The sequence below is a fragment of the Chanos chanos genome, chromosome 3 (assembly GCF_902362185.1).
Source record: "Chanos chanos chromosome 3, fChaCha1.1, whole genome shotgun sequence".
Lineage (NCBI taxonomy): Eukaryota > Metazoa > Chordata > Actinopteri > Gonorynchiformes > Chanidae > Chanos > Chanos chanos.
The window spans coordinates 56,525,250-56,541,965 of NC_044497.1; the positions used below are offsets into that span (position 1 = coordinate 56,525,250).

Sequence of the window (16,716 nt, forward strand, 5' to 3'; positions counted from 1 at the left end):
TGGTGTTTGTGTGAAAGAGGAGTTGTCCATGTGGTGTTTGTGTGAAAGAGGAGTCATTTGAATGGTGTTTGTGCGAAAGAGGAGTCATTTGTATGGTGTTTGTGTGAAAGAGGAGTTGTCCGTGTGGTGTTTGTGTGAATGAGGAGTCATTTGAATGGTGTTTGTGTGAAAGAGGAGTCAGTCATCTGTATGGCGTTTGTGTGAAAGAGGAGTCATTTGAATGGTGTTTGTGTGAAAGAGGAGTCAGTCATTTGAATGGCGTTTGTGTGAAAGAGGAGTCATTTGTATGGTGTTTGTGTAAAAGAGGAGTCAGTCATTTGTATTGTGTTTGTGTGAAAGAGGAGTTGTCCGTATGGTGTTTGTGTGAAAGAGGAGTCATTTGTATGGTGTTTGTGTGAAAGAGGAGTTGTCCGTGTGGTGTTTGTGTGAAAGAGGAGTCATTTGAATGGTGTTTGTGTGAAAGAGGAGTCATTTGAATGGTGTTTGTGTGAAATAGGAGTCATTTGTATGGTGTTTGTGTGAAAGAGGAGTCAGTCATTTGTATGGTGTTTGTGTGAAAGGGGAGTTGTCCATGTGGTGTTTGTGTGAAAGAGGAGTCATTTGAATGGTGTTTGTGTGAAAGAGGAGTCAGTCATTTGAATGGTGTTTGTGTAAAAGAGGAGTCAGCCATTTGTATGGTGTTTGTGTGAAAGAGGAGTCATTTGTATGGTGTTTGTGTGAAAGAGGAGTCAGTCATTTGTATTGTGTTTGTGTGAAAGAGGAGTTGTCCGTATGGTGTTTGTGTGAAAGAGGAGTCATTTGTATGGTGTTTGTGTGAAAGAGGAGTTGTCCGTGTGGTGTTTGTGTGAAAGAGGAGTCATTTGTATGGTGTTTGTGTGAAAGAGGAGTCATTTGAATGGTGTTTGTGTGAAATAGGAGTCATTTGTATGGTGTTTGTGTGAAAGAGGAGTCAGTCATTTGTATGGTGTTTGTGTGAAAGGGGAGTTGTCCATGTGGTGTTTGTGTGAAAGAGGAGTCATTTGAATGGTGTTTGTGTGAAAGAGGAGTCATTTGTATGGTGTTTGTGTGAAAGAGGAGTCACTTGAATGGTGTTTGTGCGAAAGAGGAGTCATTTGTATGGTGTTTGTGTGAAAGAGGAGTCACTTGAATGGTGTTTGTGTGAAAGAGGAGTCAGTCATTTGTATGGTGTTTGTGTGAAAGAGGAGTCACTTGAATGGTGTTTGTGTGAAAGAGGAGTCAGTCATTTGTATGGTGTTTGTGTGAAAGGAGTTGTCCGTGTGGTGTTTGTGTGAATGAGGAGTCATTTGAATGGTGTTTGTGTGAAAGAGGAGTCAGTCATTTGTATGGTGTTTGTGTGAAAGAGGAGTTGTCCGTATGGTGTTTGTGTGAAAGAGGAGTCATTTGTATGGTGTTTGTGTGAAAGAGGAGTTGTCCGTGTGGTGTTTGTGTGAAAGAGGAGTCATTTGTATGGTGTTTGTGTGAAAGAGGAGTCATTTGAATGGTGTTTGTGTGAAAGAGGAGTCATTTGTATGGTGTTTGTGTGAAAGAGGAGTCAGTCATTTGTATTGTGTTTGTGTGAAAGAGGAGTTGTCCATGTGGTGTTTGTGTGAAAGAGGAGTCATTTGAATGGTGTTTGTGCGAAAGAGGAGTCATTTGTATGGTGTTTGTGTGAAAGAGGAGTTGTCCGTGTGGTGTTTGTGTGAATGAGGAGTCATTTGAATGGTGTTTGTGTGAAAGAGGAGTCAGTCATCTGTATGGCGTTTGTGTGAAAGAGGAGTCATTTGAATGGTGTTTGTGTGAAAGAGGAGTCAGTCATTTGAATGGCGTTTGTGTGAAAGAGGAGTCATTTGTATGGTGTTTGTGTAAAAGAGGAGTCAGTCATTTGTATTGTGTTTGTGTGAAAGAGGAGTTGTCCGTATGGTGTTTGTGTGAAAGAGGAGTCATTTGTATGGTGTTTGTGTGAAAGAGGAGTCGCTTGAATGGTGTTTGTGTGAAAGAGGAGTCATTTGAATGGTGTTTGTGTGAAAGAGGAGTCATTTGAATGGTGTTTGTGTGAAAGAGGAGTCACTTGAATGGTGTTTGTGCGAAAGAGGAGTCATTTGTATGGTGTTTGTGCGAAAGAGGAGTCACTTGAATGGTGTTTGTGTGAAAGAGGAGTCAGTCATTTGTATGGTGTTTGTGTAAAAGAGGAGTCACTTGAATGGTGTTTGTGTGAAAGAGGAGTTGTCCGTGTGGTGTTTGTGTGAAAGAGGAGTCATTTGTATGGTGTTTGTGTGAAAGAGGAGTCACTTGAATGGTGTTTGTGTGAAAGAGGAGTCATTTGTATGGTGTTTGTGTGAAAGAGGAGTCATTTGAATGGTGTTTGTGTGAAAGAGGAGTCACTTGAATGGTGTTTGTGCGAAAGAGGAGTCATTTGTATGGTGTTTGTGTGAAAGAGGAGTCATTTGTATGGTGTTTGTGTGAAAGAGGAGTCAGTCATTTGTATGGTGTTTGTGTGAAAGAGGAGTTGTCCATGTGGTGTTTGTGTGAAAGAGGAGTCATTTGAATGGTGTTTGTGCGAAAGAGGAGTCATTTGTATGGTGTTTGGGTGAAAGAGGAGTCAGTCATTTGTATGGTGTTTGTGCGAAAGAGGAGTCATTTGTATGGTGTTTGTGTGAAAGAGGAGTCAGTCATTTGAATGGTGTTTGTGTAAAAGAGGAGTCAGCCATTTGTATGGTGTTTGTGTGAAAGAGGAGTCATTTGTATGGTGTTTGTGCGAAAGAGGAGTCATTTGTATGGTGTTTGTGTGAAAGAGGAGTTGTCCGTATGGTGTTTGTGTGAAAGAGGAGTCATTTGTATGGTGTTTGTGTGAAAGAGGAGTTGTCTGTGTGGTGTTTGTGTGAAAGAGGAGTCATTTGTATGGTGTTTGTGTGAAAGAGGAGTCATTTGAATGGTGTTTGTGTGAAATAGGAGTCATTTGTATGGTGTTTGTGTGAAAGAGGAGTCAGTCATTTGTATGGTGTTTGTGTGAAAGGGGAGTTGTCCATGTGGTGTTTGTGTGAAAGAGGAGTCATTTGAATGGTGTTTGTGTGAAAGAGGAGTCAGTCATTTGAATGGTGTTTGTGTAAAAGAGGAGTCAGCCATTTGTATGGTGTTTGTGTGAAAGAGGAGTCATTTGTATGGTGTTTGTGTGAAAGAGGAGTCAGTCATTTGTATTGTGTTTGTGTGAAAGAGGAGTTGTCCGTATGGTGTTTGTGTGAAAGACGAGTCATTTGTATGGTGTTTGTGTGAAAGAGGAGTTGTCCGTGTGGTGTTTGTGTGAAAGAGGAGTCATTTGTATGGTGTTTGTGTGAAAGAGGAGTCATTTGAATGGTGTTTGTGTGAAATAGGAGTCATTTGTATGGTGTTTGTGTGAAAGAGGAGTCAGTCATTTGTATGGTGTTTGTGTGAAAGAGGAGTCAGTCATTTGAATGGTGTTTGTGTAAAAGAGGAGTCAGCCATTTGTATGGTGTTTGTGTGAAAGAGGAGTCATTTGTATGGTGTTTGTGCGAAAGAGGAGTCATTTGTATGGTGTTTGTGTGAAAGAGGAGTTGTCCGTATGGTGTTTGTGTGAAAGAGGAGTCATTTGTATGGTGTTTGTGTGAAAGAGGAGTTGTCCGTGTGGTGTTTGTGTGAAAGAGGAGTCATTTGTATGGTGTTTGTGTGAAAGAGGAGTCATTTGAATGGTGTTTGTGTGAAATAGGAGTCATTTGTATGGTGTTTGTGTGAAAGAGGAGTCAGTCATTTGTATGGTGTTTGTGTGAAAGGGGAGTTGTCCATGTGGTGTTTGTGTGAAAGAGGAGTCATTTGAATGGTGTTTGTGTGAAAGAGGAGTCAGTCATTTGAATGGTGTTTGTGTAAAAGAGGAGTCAGCCATTTGTATGGTGTTTGTGTGAAAGAGGAGTCATTTGTATGGTGTTTGTGTGAAAGAGGAGTCAGTCATTTGTATTGTGTTTGTGTGAAAGAGGAGTTGTCCGTATGGTGTTTGTGTGAAAGAGGAGTCATTTGTATGGTGTTTGTGTGAAAGAGGAGTTGTCCGTGTGGTGTTTGTGTGAAAGAGGAGTCATTTGTATGGTGTTTGTGTGAAAGAGGAGTCATTTGAATGGTGTTTGTGTGAAATAGGAGTCATTTGTATGGTGTTTGTGTGAAAGAGGAGTCAGTCATTTGTATGGTGTTTGTGTGAAAGAGGAGTTGTCCATGTGGTGTTTGTGTGAAAGAGGAGTCATTTGAATGGTGTTTGTGTGAAAGAGGAGTCATTTGTATGGTGTTTGTGTGAAAGAGGAGTCACTTGAATGGTGTTTGTGCGAAAGAGGAGTCATTTGTATGGTGTTTGTGTGAAAGAGGAGTCACTTGAATGGTGTTTGTGTGAAAGAGGAGTCAGTCATTTGTATGGTGTTTGTGTGAAAGAGGAGTCACTTGAATGGTGTTTGTGTGAAAGAGGAGTCAGTCATTTGTATGGTGTTTGTGTGAAAGGAGTTGTCCGTGTGGTGTTTGTGTGAATGAGGAGTCATTTGAATGGTGTTTGTGTGAAAGAGGAGTCAGTCATTTGTATGGTGTTTGTGTGAAAGAGGAGTTGTCCGTATGGTGTTTGTGTGAAAGAGGAGTCATTTGTATTGTGTTTGTGTGAAAGAGGAGTTGTCCGTGTGGTGTTTGTGTGAAAGAGGAGTCATTTGTATGGTGTTTGTGTGAAAGAGGAGTCATTTGAATGGTGTTTGTGTGAAAGAGGAGTCATTTGTATGGTGTTTGTGTGAAAGAGGAGTCAGTCATTTGTATTGTGTTTGTGTGAAAGAGGAGTTGTCCATGTGGTGTTTGTGTGAAAGAGGAGTCATTTGAATGGTGTTTGTGCGAAAGAGGAGTCATTTGTATGGTGTTTGTGTGAAAGAGGAGTTGTCCGTGTGGTGTTTGTGTGAATGAGGAGTCATTTGAATGGTGTTTGTGTGAAAGAGGAGTCAGTCATCTGTATGGCGTTTGTGTGAAAGAGGAGTCATTTGAATGGTGTTTGTGTGAAAGAGGAGTCAGTCATTTGAATGGCGTTTGTGTGAAAGAGGAGTCATTTGTATGGTGTTTGTGTAAAAGAGGAGTCAGTCATTTGTATTGTGTTTGTGTGAAAGAGGAGTTGTCCGTATGGTGTTTGTGTGAAAGAGGAGTCATTTGTATGGTGTTTGTGTGAAAGAGGAGTTGTCCGTGTGGTGTTTGTGTGAAAGAGGAGTCATTTGAATGGTGTTTGTGTGAAAGAGGAGTCATTTGAATGGTGTTTGTGTGAAAGAGGAGTCACTTGAATGGTGTTTGTGCGAAAGAGGAGTCATTTGTATGGTGTTTGTGCGAAAGAGGAGTCACTTGAATGGTGTTTGTGTGAAAGAGGAGTCAGTCATTTGTATGGTGTTTGTGTAAAAGAGGAGTCACTTGAACGGTGTTTGTGTGAAAGAGGAGTTGTCCGTGTGGTGTTTGTGTGAAAGAGGAGTCATTTGTATGGTGTTTGTGTGAAAGAGGAGTCACTTGAATGGTGTTTGTGTGAAAGAGGAGTCATTTGTATGGTGTTTGTGTGAAAGAGGAGTCATTTGAATGGTGTTTGTGTGAAAGAGGAGTCACTTGAATGGTGTTTGTGCGAAAGAGGAGTCATTTGTATGGTGTTTGTGTGAAAGAGGAGTCATTTGTATGGTGTTTGTGTGAAAGAGGAGTCAGTCATTTGTATGGTGTTTGTGTGAAAGAGGAGTTGTCCATGTGGTGTTTGTGTGAAAGAGGAGTCATTTGAATGGTGTTTGTGCGAAAGAGGAGTCATTTGTATGGTGTTTGGGTGAAAGAGGAGTCAGTCATTTGTATGGTGTTTGTGCGAAAGAGGAGTCATTTGTATGGTGTTTGTGTGAAAGAGGAGTCAGTCATTTGAATGGTGTTTGTGTAAAAGAGGAGTCAGCCATTTGTATGGTGTTTGTGTGAAAGAGGAGTCATTTGTATGGTGTTTGTGCGAAAGAGGAGTCATTTGTATGGTGTTTGTGTGAAAGAGGAGTTGTCCGTATGGTGTTTGTGTGAAAGAGGAGTCATTTGTATGGTGTTTGTGTGAAAGAGGAGTTGTCCGTGTGGTGTTTGTGTGAAAGAGGAGTCATTTGTATGGTGTTTGTGTGAAAGAGGAGTCATTTGAATGGTGTTTGTGTGAAATAGGAGTCATTTGTATGGTGTTTGTGTGAAAGAGGAGTCAGTCATTTGTATGGTGTTTGTGTGAAAGGGGAGTTGTCCATGTGGTGTTTGTGTGAAAGAGGAGTCATTTGAATGGTGTTTGTGTGAAAGAGGAGTCAGTCATTTGAATGGTGTTTGTGTAAAAGAGGAGTCAGCCATTTGTATGGTGTTTGTGTGAAAGAGGAGTCATTTGTATGGTGTTTGTGTGAAAGAGGAGTCAGTCATTTGTATTGTGTTTGTGTGAAAGAGGAGTTGTCCGTATGGTGTTTGTGTGAAAGAGGAGTCATTTGTATGGTGTTTGTGTGAAAGAGGAGTTGTCCGTGTGGTGTTTGTGTGAAAGAGGAGTCATTTGTATGGTGTTTGTGTGAAAGAGGAGTCATTTGAATGGTGTTTGTGTGAAAGAGGAGTCATTTGTATGGTGTTTGTGTGAAAGAGGAGTCAGTCATTTGTATGGTGTTTGTGTGAAAGGGGAGTTGTCCATGTGGTGTTTGTGTGAAAGAGGAGTCATTTGAATGGTGTTTGTGTGAAAGAGGAGTCATTTGTATGGTGTTTGTGTGAAAGAGGAGTCACTTGAATGGTGTTTGTGCGAAAGAGGAGTCATTTGTATGGTGTTTGTGTGAAAGAGGAGTCACTTGAATGGTGTTTGTGTGAAAGAGGAGTCAGTCATTTGTATGGTGTTTGTGTGAAAGAGGAGTCACTTGAATGGTGTTTGTGTGAAAGAGGAGTCAGTCATTTGTATGGTGTTTGTGTGAAAGGAGTTGTCCGTGTGGTGTTTGTGTGAATGAGGAGTCATTTGAATGGTGTTTGTGTGAAAGAGGAGTCAGTCATTTGTATGGTGTTTGTGTGAAAGAGGAGTTGTCCGTATGGTGTTTGTGTGAAAGAGGAGTCATTTGTATGGTGTTTGTGTGAAAGAGGAGTTGTCCGTGTGGTGTTTGTGTGAAAGAGGAGTCATTTGTATGGTGTTTGTGTGAAAGAGGAGTCATTTGAATGGTGTTTGTGTGAAAGAGGAGTCATTTGTATGGTGTTTGTGTGAAAGAGGAGTCAGTCATTTGTATTGTGTTTGTGTGAAAGAGGAGTTGTCCATGTGGTGTTTGTGTGAAAGAGGAGTCATTTGAATGGTGTTTGTGCGAAAGAGGAGTCATTTGTATGGTGTTTGTGTGAAAGAGGAGTCATTTGTATGGTGTTTGTGTGAAAGAGGAGTCAGTCATTTGTATGGTGTTTGTGTGAAAGAGGAGTTGTCCATGTGGTGTTTGTGTGAAAGAGGAGTCATTTGAATGGTGTTTGTGCGAAAGAGGAGTCATTTGTATGGTGTTTGGGTGAAAGAGGAGTCAGTCATTTGTATGGTGTTTGTGCGAAAGAGGAGTCATTTGTATGGTGTTTGTGTGAAAGAGGAGTCAGTCATTTGAATGGTGTTTGTGTAAAAGAGGAGTCAGCCATTTGTATGGTGTTTGTGTGAAAGAGGAGTCATTTGTATGGTGTTTGTGCGAAAGAGGAGTCATTTGTATGGTGTTTGTGTGAAAGAGGAGTTGTCCGTATGGTGTTTGTGTGAAAGAGGAGTCATTTGTATGGTGTTTGTGTGAAAGAGGAGTTGTCCGTGTGGTGTTTGTGTGAAAGAGGAGTCATTTGTATGGTGTTTGTGTGAAAGAGGAGTCATTTGAATGGTGTTTGTGTGAAATAGGAGTCATTTGTATGGTGTTTGTGTGAAAGAGGAGTCAGTCATTTGTATGGTGTTTGTGTGAAAGGGGAGTTGTCCATGTGGTGTTTGTGTGAAAGAGGAGTCATTTGAATGGTGTTTGTGTGAAAGAGGAGTCAGTCATTTGAATGGTGTTTGTGTAAAAGAGGAGTCAGCCATTTGTATGGTGTTTGTGTGAAAGAGGAGTCATTTGTATGGTGTTTGTGTGAAAGAGGAGTCAGTCATTTGTATTGTGTTTGTGTGAAAGAGGAGTTGTCCGTATGGTGTTTGTGTGAAAGAGGAGTCATTTGTATGGTGTTTGTGTGAAAGAGGAGTTGTCCGTGTGGTGTTTGTGTGAAAGAGGAGTCATTTGTATGGTGTTTGTGTGAAAGAGGAGTCATTTGTATGGTGTTTGTGTGAAAGAGGAGTCATTTGTATGGTGTTTGTGTGAAAGAGGAGTCAGTCATTTGTATGGTGTTTGTGTGAAAGGGGAGTTGTCCATGTGGTGTTTGTGTGAAAGAGGAGTCATTTGAATGGTGTTTGTGTGAAAGAGGAGTCATTTGTATGGTGTTTGTGTGAAAGAGGAGTCACTTGAATGGTGTTTGTGCGAAAGAGGAGTCATTTGTATGGTGTTTGTGTGAAAGAGGAGTCACTTGAATGGTGTTTGTGTGAAAGAGGAGTCAGTCATTTGTATGGTGTTTGTGTGAAAGAGGAGTCACTTGAATGGTGTTTGTGTGAAAGAGGAGTCAGTCATTTGTATGGTGTTTGTGTGAAAGGAGTTGTCCGTGTGGTGTTTGTGTGAATGAGGAGTCATTTGAATGGTGTTTGTGTGAAAGAGGAGTCAGTCATTTGTATGGTGTTTGTGTGAAAGAGGAGTTGTCCGTATGGTGTTTGTGTGAAAGAGGAGTCATTTGTATGGTGTTTGTGTGAAAGAGGAGTTGTCCGTGTGGTGTTTGTGTGAAAGAGGAGTCATTTGTATGGTGTTTGTGTGAAAGAGGAGTCATTTGAATGGTGTTTGTGTGAAAGAGGAGTCATTTGTATGGTGTTTGTGTGAAAGAGGAGTCAGTCATTTGTATTGTGTTTGTGTGAAAGAGGAGTTGTCCATGTGGTGTTTGTGTGAAAGAGGAGTCATTTGAATGGTGTTTGTGCGAAAGAGGAGTCATTTGTATGGTGTTTGTGTGAAAGAGGAGTCATTTGAATGGTGTTTGTGCGAAAGAGGAGTCATTTGTATGGTGTTTGTGTGAAAGAGGAGTCACTTGAATGGTGTTTGTGCGAAAGAGGAGTCATTTGTATGGTGTTTGTGTGAAAGAGGAGTCACTTGTATGGTGTTTGTGTGAAAGAGGAGTCAGTCATTTGTATGGTGTTTGTGTGAAAGAGGAGTCACTTGAATGGTGTTTGTGTGAAAGAGGAGTCAGTCATTTGTATGGTGTTTGTGTGAAAGGAGTTGTCCGTGTGGTGTTTGTGTGAATGAGGAGTCATTTGAATGGTGTTTGTGTGAAAGAGGACTCAGTCATTTGTATGGTGTTTGTGTGAAAGAGGAGTTGTCCGTATGGTGTTTGTGTGAAAGAGGAGTCATTTGTATGGTGTTTGTGTGAAAGAGGAGTTGTCCGTGTGGTGTTTGTGTGAAAGAGGAGTCATTTGTATGGTGTTTGTGTGAAAGAGGAGTCATTTGTATGGTGTTTGTGTGAAAGAGGAGTCAGTCATTTGTATTGTGTTTGTGTGAAAGAGGAGTTGTCCATGTGGTGTTTGTGTGAAAGAGGAGTCATTTGAATGGTGTTTGTGCGAAAGAGGAGTCATTTGTATGGTGTTTGTGTGAAAGAGGAGTCACTTGAATGGTGTTTGTGCGAAAGAGGAGTCATTTGTGTTTGTGTGAAAGAGGAGTCGTCCGTATGGTGTTTGTGTGAAAGAGGAGTCATTTGTGTTTGTGTGAAAGAGGAGTTATCCATATGGTGTTTGTGTGAAAAAAGAGTTGTCCGTATGGTGTTTGTGTGAAAGGGGAGTCATTTGTATGGTGTTTGTGTTTGCATTAGTGTGAAAGAAGGGTCATCCATATGGTATCTGTGTTTGTGTTTGTGGTTGTGTGAAAGGGGCGTGTGAAACAGGGGCTTAGACGTCCACAGGCAGGGAAGGCTGACGTTAGGCATCACAGATCAGTATCTCTAACTTTAAGACGAACCAGGCAGGTGAATGTAGTGGGGAGTGTGCTAAGTGTGGTAGCCAGACATACGCTGGGAGTCTCAGTGAAGACACTGACTCGGAGTCAAACATACATACCGACTGCCTCATTGTGTCCAAACCCCTTCCACCATCTTCCTTACACACCTCGCATATCTCAGCTGTTTGTCATACACACCGATGTGTGAGTGGTCTCTAACTGTACCTCTGCTCCCCTACCCACCTCCCCTGGCTGTGTACCTGGGCACACCTGGGGGGGGTTCCTGTGCTCAGGATCGGAAGAGGAGTTACAAAGCAGTGCAGTCCAGTGACGACGGCGTCATGTCAGGGGACGCCCTGGTGGCTCTGGCCCAGAACTGCACCCTCATGCACAATGTGCTGGGCCCGGCCTGCATCTTTCTCCGCAAGGGCTTCGCAGAAAGCCGCCAGACTGTACGTAAGTCTGGACACGCATATACCGACACACACACACACAGAAATACACACATGCACTCACACACAGAAATACACACATGCACTCACACACACATACACACATGCACATGCATGTACACACACACACACACACACACACACACAAACTCACAGATTGCACAAAAGGGTGAATGGGAAGATTAGAAGAATAGGAGGAGGCAGAAAGGGGTGCACACACATACACACACTCACACGTGTTAAAGATCGACTCACACACACACACACACACACTCACACGTGTTAAAGAGCGACTCACACACACATACACACTCACACGTGTTAAAGATCGACTCACACATACGTGCAAATGTATCAGGCAGAACTCACAGACTGTGATTACATCTCACTGTGTCTCTCAACATGTCCTCGTACGTGATCAAATCTGTTCATTATTTAAATAATGCTCCTCTGAGCTGCTCTGGTCTGATGTTTTGCCTCTTAAGAGGCCTCGGTACTGTTCTGTTTCACTGCTCTAACACGGAGCTGCCCTGAATCTAATCTGCAGCCTTGACTTTTTGGTCACTGGTAAGACCATGCCTCATGCTTTGGGTTAACACAGTGTGTTCTCTGCCCGCCCGCTGGGTCCTAGGACAGAGTCCTGGGCCTGCAGACAGATGGAGGACACTCATCCGTCCCCCGATGGGGATTGGAGGGTCAGCGTCTCGTAATGAAAAGGAGGTGTAAGCTAATCGTTTTGAGACGGGTTTCTGCCTCATTGGCCTCGCTGAGGAGCGCTCCTCTGGCAGAGGGGAGGTGCCAGGAGATGAGAAACTGGAGCAGGAGCTGAGGTTAAAGGGAGAGAGGGAGAGCTCAGATGTCAGAGGTCAGAAATCAGAGGTCGACCGTGACGTTCTGAGTCAGTGGAAACTCATTAGCAATTTCCATCTCTCAGCCATCGCTCAGACAAACAACTTGCAAAAATGGTCCTTCATCTCAGAAGTGAGCATCATTACAAGCAATCGAAAACGGTTTGGCTTTATGAGAGGGAACATTCGACACAGCCGTAATCAGTGCTGAGATTTTCTCTCCGCGGCAGCGGAGGGATTATCGTTCACGCGTTACGGACATGAGATGACGCGTCATGGCGTAACTGCACTCTTTAGCTGCGAGAGGTTTGTGTTTAAACGGACAGACTCTGATTCAGACTCGTTCACTAATGTCTTAACGTGTGACTCTAAACTGTTTGGCTCCTCCTCCAGTGTGTGTCAAACTCACACCACCAGCTGTGTGATTCCAGTGCATTCATGTTTTTAACTGATTATTCTTCTTGGCTGCAGGACCGAGAGCTGAGACCAGAGGAGCTGGACGGTGAGTTTCGACATGTTTACAGACGACTTTGTCATCTCTCCTTCATTTCAGATACGTTGATCAGTCAAGAGCAAATAAGGGATTTTCTTTCATTAGATCTCAAAACTGTCATGTGGCTTTTTATGACCACCTCTTATCATATTTAACAGGCTTCAGAAAAAGAGCAAATGACGCAAAGCATCATGGGAAAGGACGTCATAATGAGAGTACAGCCCATTATTTTGGGTGATTTATGTCAGCGGTTTGATAAAATATTAAAGATAATATCTAAAATAATTGTATTTATCAGCGGCGGCAGCAGCAGCAGCATCATCATCATCAACAACAACAACAACAACAACAACAACAACCAGAACAGACCTGTCCCAGTTAGGGTCCTTGTAGAATAGTGGGATTGGTATGTTCATGGGGGGAATTGGAGAGCTCCATGCTGTGGGACCCAGTGTGTTAAGGGCTCTCTATAGACCTTCACTGTGTTCTCATGCTAACATAGCCACTCACCCAACCTGTCAGCAAAACGTGTCTGCATTACAAACAGCATTCAAAAGGACGAGCCATTTAAAAAGAGAAATATTCTCTCTCTCTCGGGCTCTCTCCCTCTCTCTCTCTCTCTCTTTCTCTCTCGGGCTCTCTCCCTCTCTTTTTCTCTCTCTCTCTCTCTCTCTCTCTCTCTTTCATGTTCACTCTCTCTGTCTCTTTCCCTTTCTCTCTCTCTCTCTTTCATGTTCACTCTCTCTCTCTCTCTTTCCCTTTCTCCCTCTCTCTGCCTCTCTGTTTGTCTCTCCTTTAATCTCACTCTCTTTCTCCCTCCCTCCCTGTGTCTCAGTTTCTCTTTCAATTTCCAATTTAATTCATTTAAGCCTTATTGGCATGATTTTAAAGAATGCCAAAGCCATGTGTGATACAGGTGATACATACAGTCAAAAACATACACAGTATACACAATGATCTCTCTCTCTGTCTGTGTGTCTCAGAGCTGCGGGAGGCCTTTAAGGAGTTTGATAAGGATAAGGACGGCTTCATCGGGTGTAAGGACCTGGGTAACTGCATGAGGACTATGGGATACATGCCCACAGAGATGGAACTGATTGAGCTCAGCCAACAGATCAACATGAACTGTGAGTGTGCCCAGAGAGAGAGAGGGGGAGAGAGAGAGGGAGAGAGGGAGAGAGAGGGGGGAAGAGAGAGAGACAGGAGAGAGAGAGGACAGAGAGAGAGAGAGGGGAGAGAGAGAGAGGGAGAGAGGGGGAGGAGAGAGAGAGAGAGAGAGAGAGAGAGAGAGAGAAGGAGACTTTGCAGTATTACTCATGTTGGCCAAACGTTAATGAGCGGTGCTGTGTGTCGTCGTGACAGTGGGCGGGCACGTGGACTTTGAGGACTTCGTGGAGCTGATGGGACCCAAACTCCTGGCGGAGACTGCGGACATGATCGGCGTGAAGGAGCTGAGGGACGCGTTTAAGGAGGTGAGGTTTTAAAGGGGTCGCTGGACACGGCGGGGAAATGACGGCCTCCAGAGAACGGATGATACAGGACACGGTAGACCAAATCCAGCCCCATGACCTCTCATGTCAACCAACCAGCGTGGTCTCTGATTGGCTGGAGGGAGAGCACAGTAAAGATCGACTGCTAATTACAAAGAGAGGGGGTGAAAACGAGGAGGACCTCAGGAAAAGACAGAAAGAAAATGATTGGAGAGAGGGCGTGAGAGTGTGACAGAGGATAAAGATACAGTGATGGAGCTTTGTGCAGAGAGAGTCACAGTGATTGGGGGGGGGGGGGGGGGGGGGGGGGGGTTGAGTGAGGAGACATGAAGATTAATATGATTACATCAAGAACTGAACAGTTAAGTTCTCATAAGTGACAAGAAATATTGAGATGACTCTGCCTGCAGTTCTGTCTTTGAATTATAAACTAAAGCCTCATACAGTGGATCTGAGTCATTCAGGTGTTGAGTTATAAACTAAAGCGTCATACAACAGATCTGAGCCATTCAGGTGTTAAATTATAAACTACAGCCTCATACAGTGGGTCTGAGTCATCCAAGTGTTGAGTTATAAACTAAAGCCTCATACAGTGGATCTGAGTCATTCAGGTGTTGAGTTATAAACTAAAGCGTCATACAGCAGGTCTGAGGCATTCAGGTGTTTTGGTGATGAACTCCTCTTTAAGACTTATCCTTCATCCTCTCCCAGTTTGACACCAATGGTGACGGCCAGATCAGCACGGCAGAACTACGAGAGGCCATGAAGAAACTGTTAGGACAACAGGTAAAGACAAAGGACCAATCATCTGTCAGCGCGTGCTGCGTGTTAGTGTCGCCCCCCCCCCCCCCTCAAAAATGTATTGTGTCGCTTGTTTTCAGGTTGGTCACAGAGATCTAGAAGACATCTTACGGGATATTGATCTGAATGGAGATGGGCACGTAGACTTTGAAGGTAAGACTGAATAAGTCATGTTTTAATTTCTAATTCTAGAAGCAAAGCAGACTATGTTCCACTCTTTTGAATTAAACAGTCAGATGCGTCATTTTCGGTGAATCCTCGGTGAAAGGGTTGGTATTCTGTGTGAACTGGTAAACCGTTCAGACCGGATCTTCCCTCGGTCCGAGTCTGAATCCGAGCAGTTTGGTTCCGGGCGATGCTGTCTCGGTGAGGAGGGGAAGGATGGCGGGACAAGAGCAGCAACACTCTCTGTCAGATTATCTCCAAACTGAGGGATTATGTCACCTCACAGATTACTCAGAGAGGGAAAAAATGTCCAGAGAGGCACGGGGACAAAAATAGCCAATCCAGTGAATCACACGGCACACGCTCACTCAGACACACGAACATCTCACAAAGACAGACCTTCTCTTACTCAGTCAGTCTTTTTTATTTTTGGGGGGGTCGGAGGTGGGGAGCAGAAAATGAATTGAACACTATTCATGTTCACATTTCCCTTCCTTCTTTCTCTCTTTCTTTCTTTCGTTCTTTCTTTCTTTCTGTCTTTCTTTCTTTTGCAGAGTTTGTGCGGATGATGTCCCGCTGAAGGGCAGAGGGGAGGATCGTACGACGGGGTTTCGGTCTGTGATTCTGTGAGAGAAAAGGGCAGAAAAGAGGAAAAGGGCAGAGACTTGCAGACTTGATCAGAGAAAGATCTGGAAAATAACCTCTTACCTCTCAGCTGTCCGACCAGCACTCTGCTGCAGCATCCAGCTCACAGGTCCACGCTCAGCGGGACACTCACATCACAACCACATCTCATCAAAACAAGACATGAAACACTGACATGTGGAAACCATATTTTCAAGCTTTCAGACATACGTTGTGACATGTTTTATTATTGTTATATGAAATTTTACTCAAATTGTTGTGATAAGTGTTACAGAGCTACTATCCCTGACCCCTGACCTCTAAGCCTAACCTTTAGTGCACACCCAAACCTTAACCATTAGAAACTTTTTTTTGTTTTTTCATATAAGCTCTTCTGTAGCATTGCTGAACTGAGCAAATGAACACGCTGAGATGAGGCTGAAAATGAAGATGAGTCGTGAAAAAGGAGAAATAGCAGCCTCCAATGGACAGAACATGGAATTGCAGCCGTGTCAAATATTGACATTTTTCTACACATACATATCTGAATACATTGAATCTTGATTTTTGACCACACATCAACAGTAGATGTCAGTTTTATCAAATCGGATAGAGTATTTCGTTGATAACATTTATAGCATGTTAAGAGCTGTCTGTTTAAAAGAGCTTTCACTCTATAAAGATTTGGGCTCTAGCATAATCACAATTACCAGTGTTTTCATATAGGTTGAGACAGATTAATTATTAACTGGGGAACTGTTTCCAGAGCTCTCATTCCATTCCAGGCACTTGAAAGTTGATACATTATTTTTTTTTGGTATAGGTGCCCCATAAAAACTGCAATACTATTTGTATGTTTCTTACATGAAAATAATGATTAATGTTTGTATGTGTGTGAGACAATGAGTGTGTCTTTCAGTCTCCCTTTAATGACCTGCATCTATATTATTACAAAATCTATCTTACATATACATTTACAAAAGCATATCTTTTTGATATTTATAATATGTAGATTCATGGCAAATGCTGGAAATTCTTTGTCATTATTTATTGTACATTGATATATTTGCACTGACGCACTTCGACATGTTATATTACTTTACAAAACAACTTGTATAAATGGATACATTTACAGATAACACAATACCTATAGGTTTTAGCTCTGTGTGGCAAGCACAAAAATAAGCATCTCTTGTTGTTGGGACAACAGTAGCTAGGATCCGATTTAGCGCGACGCACACTGTAATCGCATGATTACTTGTGCTACCATAATAGTGTAGCTATAGTGAGTACGCATCCCTTTGAGATTTTGGGGGCATCACTGTCCTCCCTTGTAACTACGTTTTGTCTCCATGGCACAGTAGTTTGTGTGTTCAACTTCAGTGGATTCCGGTAATACACAAATGAGTACCTCTGATTACCTCAATTCGCTGTAAGTTTCAAGACTTCGGCACTGTGGAAAGTTTGCATGTCTGTGTGCATGCATGCGTGCGTGCGTGCGTGTGTGTGTGAGCGTGTGCGCGTGAGCGTGTATGGAGCTTGTTTCTCTTACAAAATATTTTACTTGTGATAATCTGTCTGAACTGTGATTCTATGCATGCTGAAAAATAAGATGTTTGTAGTCATGTATAGATTTCATTAAAAAGTTTCTTGGGACTTTATCGAGCATTGGGTATTCGTTTTTCCCTCTGGCTATGCTAATTTGAAAATTTCACTTCAGAAACGGGTTTCTGCATAAACAAGAATTTTCTTCAGATTGAGAGGCTGAAGGCGTAAGACTGAAATGAAGGAAGCTAGGGAGTAAAAAGCGCCTCAGTGACAGAATAA

General features: G+C 42.7%; 1 protein-coding gene across 1 annotated transcript; it reads left to right on the forward strand.

Annotated features, from left to right (window-relative positions):
* Positions 1-10,327: 10,327 nt before the first annotated feature.
* On the forward strand, positions 10,328-14,845 carry cabp1b (calcium binding protein 1b). Its single transcript, XM_030768267.1, has 7 exons — positions 10,328-10,468; positions 11,788-11,818; positions 12,793-12,936; positions 13,172-13,281; positions 14,011-14,085; positions 14,181-14,253; positions 14,820-14,845. Exons 1-7 carry the CDS (start codon positions 10,358-10,360, stop codon positions 14,843-14,845), a joined length of 570 nt encoding a protein of 189 aa, XP_030624127.1. The 5' UTR covers positions 10,328-10,357.
* Positions 14,846-16,716: the final 1,871 nt, after the last annotated feature.